Source organism: Frankliniella occidentalis, unplaced genomic scaffold (genome assembly GCF_000697945.3).
Source record: "Frankliniella occidentalis isolate FOCC.00 unplaced genomic scaffold, Focc_3.1 Scaffold20, whole genome shotgun sequence".
Classification (NCBI taxonomy): Eukaryota; Metazoa; Arthropoda; class Insecta; order Thysanoptera; family Thripidae; genus Frankliniella; species Frankliniella occidentalis.
In genome coordinates this window covers 1649209-1654713 of record NW_026267150.1, presented here as the reverse complement: position 1 = coordinate 1654713, position 5505 = coordinate 1649209, and the positions used below count along the sequence as shown (strand labels likewise).

The 5505-nt window shown below is 38.6% G+C and overlaps 1 protein-coding gene across 1 annotated transcript; it reads left to right on the top strand.

Moving 5' to 3' along the window:
* Nucleotides 1-590: 590 nt before the first annotated feature.
* Nucleotides 591-5505, top strand: LOC113202295 (helicase SKI2W). Its single transcript, XM_026416442.2, has 9 exons — nt 591-764; nt 990-1169; nt 1262-1439; nt 1529-3929; nt 4027-4246; nt 4331-4481; nt 4564-4742; nt 4820-4966; nt 5063-5505. Exons 1-9 carry the CDS (start codon nt 738-740, stop codon nt 5264-5266), a joined length of 3687 nt encoding a protein of 1228 aa, XP_026272227.1. The 5' UTR covers nt 591-737; the 3' UTR covers nt 5267-5505.

The following is a 5505-nucleotide window of genomic DNA, read 5'->3' as shown; positions in this document are numbered from 1 at the left end:
TCCCATACCGAACTCCGAAGTTAAGCAGGCGGGTCCCCGTGTCAAAGCGGGGTGGGTAGGGCCCACATTTTTTTCATTTTTGATAATTTTGTAGGTAAAATGAATCCGGCTCTAAGAGGTATTTTAACTGCCGGTTGCACGGAGGTGATTCAAGTTTAAAGCTTTGTGCCACACTGCCGCACTGCCCGTAAGGCGCTCTGGCCACCTGGGGTAGGCGCATCGCCAAAAATGCGTCAGCGAGGCAGCGGGTTGGTAGAGACTTCTTTCTTTGCAGTGTTATTTGCAGAGAGCGAATGATCATTGGATGTCGAAAAATCCGGGAGCTAGCATCTCGGATCACCTTCCTACAGTTCGAACCTGTGTGGGGGACATCATTGTTTTCCCGCGGAACCACTCCACATGTGTGTCAACACACGTTTGTTTGATCTGATATGGGACTCATGAGTGTACAATCTATGCAGAGGCAATATCAGTGGGTTTTTGGATCCCATAAAATAATAAAAGACTATACGCCGTGCTTTTTTATTTTCTGGGGTTTGTCACCTGCAAGCAGATAACATGGTCGATACATCGAACGGACCCTAGAAGATGTTGTTGTTTTATTGTTATGTTGTTATTTGTTGCCTGATGTGCAGCTATGTAAGTGATGTGTATCATTTGAAGCGTTTTCCTTACATGTAGCTGTTACGACGTTGTTGACAGAAGTGTTAAACGGTACCCACCTATTTTCGTGGAAAATGCCTCTACAAGAACCTTCTGTTCACGTAAGTATTGTCGTTCAGTTGTGGTTAATTGTCATAGAACCTAATACCGGTATGGTTAGGTATCATATTTAAAAATCTTCCTTGACAAAGTTTTGTGTTTGTTTTATTCCTATTTCTACTATCCTTTGATAGGTCTCTTGAAACTTTCTTGATGTTGTCCTGATGTCCTGTGCTGTTCATTATTTAAACATGTTCTAATTATGTATGGCAATTTTCTCTTGATAGCTTCCATTTGGTCCGCCACCTGTTTTGCCCCTCGTCGACAAGCAGCTAAAAGAGTTTATTCTTAGCCCAGAAGAATTACCCATTCATGACTACCGTTTCACTCAGCAACATTGGGGACGGACCCCGGAACCTCATACACTTCTCAATATTGAATCTGCTCCATTAGGCACCACTTTAAAGGTACAGTAACTTAACATTTTGAAAGTGCAACAAGAATTCAATTTAGTAATAACAGAAAAAGAACATAACCCGTTTGACTCTGCATGTTTTAGGTAAGAAGAGATCTGGCTGTTGGGGAGATCATAGATTTCGTTGAAGTTGGTTTTGATGAGAGCACCGAAGCATCCAAAGCTATATCTGAAGCTCGAGAACCATTATGGGCAGGGCAGTTTTTAGAATCAGAGGACCTCTTTCTTCAAGCCTCTACTCAGAACTTAAACTTAGATGATGGTAATTTCTTGTTCTTTATATAGTTAAAAATGTTGTAAATTGGGTATTTCACTTGTCCTCCTAAAGAAAAAGTACTTGAAATATTGCAGATTTAAGCAGTGTGCCTCCTGGATTTCATCGTGGTATAGAATTTGACGCTGATGGGTTTACTCCTATTGGTTTTGAGGCAAGAGGAGATGTACCAAACCAACATGAAAACAGTGAAAGTAGAGTTTCAGAGCCTGCTGCTGCAATTGACTCAGCACCAAGCACACTTATTAACCTAATGGATCTTGTGGAAAAAGAGCAAGAGCTCCTCAGTGAAAGTATGCCTTCAAAAACAGAAACTGAGGCTCCAAGTAATGAATTGACTTCACCTTCTACTAATGAAGTTGAACAAGACAGCGATATTATTCCGAAAGATGTTCCAGTACTGAAGATAAAAGACACTGTGCCTCTTAAACACAACAAGTTTCAATGGGCTGAAATTCTTGATGTCAGCCAGCCTGTGACTGACTTCCATGAACATGTTCCAAACATGGCCCATAAGTATGAATTTGAGCTTGACATTTTTCAAAAGCAAGCTGTCATGAAACTTGAGGAGCGATGTGATGTGTTTGTTGCCGCTCATACATCTGCTGGTAAAACAGTTGTTGCAGAATATGCTATAGCTCTGTCTATGAAACATATGACAAAGGCAATTTATACCTCTCCTATTAAGGCTCTATCTAATCAGAAATATCGAGACTTTCGGCATACATTTGGTGATGTTGGTCTTATAACAGGTGATTGGAAAATTAATGAAACAGCTTCATGCTTGATCATGACAACTGAGATTTTGCGTTCTATGTTGTACTGCCGCAGTGATGTTGTGCCTGATTTAGAATATGTGATATTTGATGAAGTTCATTACATAAATGACTCAGACCGTGGTCATGTGTGGGAGGAAGTTCTCATCATGCTGCCACCTAGTGTGTCAATTGTGATGCTCAGTGCTACAGTGCCCAATACATTAGAGTTTGCTCAATGGGTTGGTCGCACTCGCCAAAAAAAAGTTCATGTTATAACAACACCCAAGCGTCCTGTTCCACTGGAGCATTATCTGTACACAGGCACTGGCGGCAGCTCTAAAGATGATCGGTTTCTTATTATGGATGGTCAAGAAAATTTTCTTCTTGAAGGATATCGAAAAGCCGAAATGTCTCGAGAGAAGAAGCCATCAGCAAAACCAATGCCTCAAGGTAGAAACCCGCCAAAACAGCAATATTGGAACCTGAACAAAGAAAAGACCATGTGGATAGCATTGGTTGATCATTTAAGGAAGAGAGAAGAACTTCCTGTCGTAGCCTTTACTCTCTCACGCAATCGCTGTGATAACAATGCAGAGGAGCTGAGAAGCTTGGACCTTACAGTAGGCACTGAGAAAGCAAAAATAAATGGTTTCATTCACAGGTGTATTCAGCAGCTACAAGATGCTGATAAAAATCTTCCTCAAGTGGTTAGGATGAAAGATTTGTTGCTTCGAGGTATTGGAGTTCATCATAGTGGAATTCTGCCAATTTTGAAAGAAATTGTAGAAATGCTCTTTCAAGATGGTTTGGTAAAATTGCTGTTTGCAACTGAAACTTTTGCTATGGGTGTGAATATGCCAACAAGATCAGTTATCTTTGACTCCATTCGTAAATATGATGGTGTTGAGTGGAGACATCTATATCCTGGAGAATACATTCAAATGGCAGGTAGAGCTGGAAGGAGAGGTAAAGATCGTGTTGGAAATGTTATTATTTTATGCAAAGGGGAAATACCTAAAGAGGTTGACTTAAGAAATATGATGAAAGGTAAACCAACTGCACTCCAATCAAAATTCCGTTTGACATACAAAATGATGCTGAACTTGCTTAGAAGAGAGAACCTGAAGGTAGAAGAGATGATGTCTCGTAGTTTTAAGGAGAGTAATGTGCAAGAGACTAAAGAAAAAATAATAACTGAATTAAAAACGGTGGAAGAGGAGATAAAGAGGAAGGGTGAATTGTCAAGTGCTTCTCCCCATTCACAGCTACTGATTCGTTTCTGTGAGAAGTCCTTAGATTTTCTTTTGGATTGGAATCAAATACAGCGTGAAGTTATGGAGAGATGTAGTGCAAAATATCTAACAACTGGAAGAGTTGTCCTTGTCACTTATCAAGAACACTGCAACAAGATAGGAGTGATCCTGATGTCAGAGAGTGTGAAAAGGGAACAAGTTTATCGGGTGCTTGTTCTGTGTCATGCAAATGAAACGCTACGCGAAAATCCTCTGACAGAAAGGGAAAATGAAGAATGTGATGAGGTGAACAAACTGTTATCTTTTGCTTGGCCTCAAAAGTATTTTGTTCCTGAAGGATCTGGTGGTCATACCCTCATTCAAGTAAAAGGAAAGGATATTCTTGAAGTTTCTAATCAGGTTTTGGATGTGAAAAATATAACTTATATCAAACAGGATTGGGAGAAACGTCAAATGCCCCGTTTCAGGTATATTTTTGAATTCATACAATCTTATTGCTTTATCCCTTATTTGCTTATAATATAAGTTCATCAATTTTAAGGTTTTTTTGGTGTTTGATTACAGGGATGCACCTGTTGGTCAGATGTGTGCACAGTTAGTTCAGGATCTCTCACAGCTCATGCATAGTGTAGCAGCTGGTGAAAATGTGATTTCTTGGCTGAATCCAGTACAAGATATGAAAGTTAATGATATCAATCTGGCACCTGAAATCCGAAGACTTGAAATTATTCGCCAGGAACTCTCTACTGATCCATGCACGAGTTTTGCCAACTTAGAGGATGAGGTAAGCATTTGTTTGTTTAAATTTTTGTCTTTTGCCACCCTTTAAATTATGTAAGGTTTGGTTGATATTAAAATTACCTCACAGGTTAGAGACATTTATTCATATTTAAAACTGCAACAAAAAAAGAAAAATTTGAAGTATACTATTTCATATCAAAGCATGACCCTTTATCCAGACTACTTGAACCGTCTCAATGTTTTGAAGAGACTGCGATACATAGATGACCATGATACAGGTCAGGACAATCATTTAACTTCCTTTTTAAGTCTTGCTTTCAAAATGTTTTATTGTGCCTAACTGCTTATTTTTTTCTGCAGTGGAGCTAAAAGGCAAGGTAGCTTGTGAGATGAGCAGCCATGAGCTGATGATTACAGAGTTGGTAATGGAAGGTGTTCTAACAAATTTGCCTACTGCGGAAATTGCTGCCCTGCTTTCATGTCTTGTTTTTCAACACAAAACTGATAGAGAGCAGACGTTGACAAAGAGTCTTGAGCAAGTAAGTAATTTCATGAAAAAATTTTGTGTCTTATTCCGTGTTTCAAATAAAACATTTTTCTATTTTCTTTTTCAAAGGGTATAGAAGAAATAGAACGTATCCACAGGGGTATAGAAGATGTGGAGAGAGCTTTCAAAGTTGGTGTAGAGGACCCTAGTTGTGAGAGTGAAAACCAGCTTAACTTTAAATTAGTGCAAGTTGTTTATGAATGGGCCAAAGCAAAGGTAATTCAATGTCAAACTATCTGTTTTTTTACTGCAATATTCCAAAATCTGATATCTAACAATTTACCTGTTTTTGTTTTGATTTTGTTTTTTTAGCCATTTGCAGAAATTATGCAGCTTACTGACATTCAGGAGGGAATTATAGTAAGGTGTATTCAGCAATTACATGAAACGCTGCAAGATGTAAAAAGAGCAGCACGAATTTATGGTGACCCTAAGTTGAGCAATAAAATGGATGAAGCATCTAATGCAATTAAGAGAGACATTGTATTTTCAGTCAGTCTGTACACCAAAATGTAGGACTTTGGTCAGTGTTTCTGTTAGTAGGTCTATATGTGTGTATGAACTCTGTACATCTAATTTATTTCTTATCAATTTGGTTGAAAACGCTTATATTACATTTAATTTTATGGAATGGATAATGTGCAATTTATTGCAGATGTTCTTCTGGTTGTGAGAAATTAATTAATGAATGGTTGTGAACTGAACTGGGTTATTCCCAATTTCATGTAGGTATTTGCTGCCAAAAGCCACATTAT

Coding starts and splice junctions, on each gene's coding strand:
- LOC113202295 (XM_026416442.2), top strand. CDS start 738: ATGCCTCTACAAGAACCTTCTGTTCAC. Junction 1,170..1,261: donor CATTAGGCACCACTTTAAAG/GTACAGTAACTT, acceptor TGCATGTTTTAG/GTAAGAAGAGATCTGGCTGT. Junction 1,440..1,528: donor GAACTTAAACTTAGATGATG/GTAATTTCTTGT, acceptor GAAATATTGCAG/ATTTAAGCAGTGTGCCTCCT.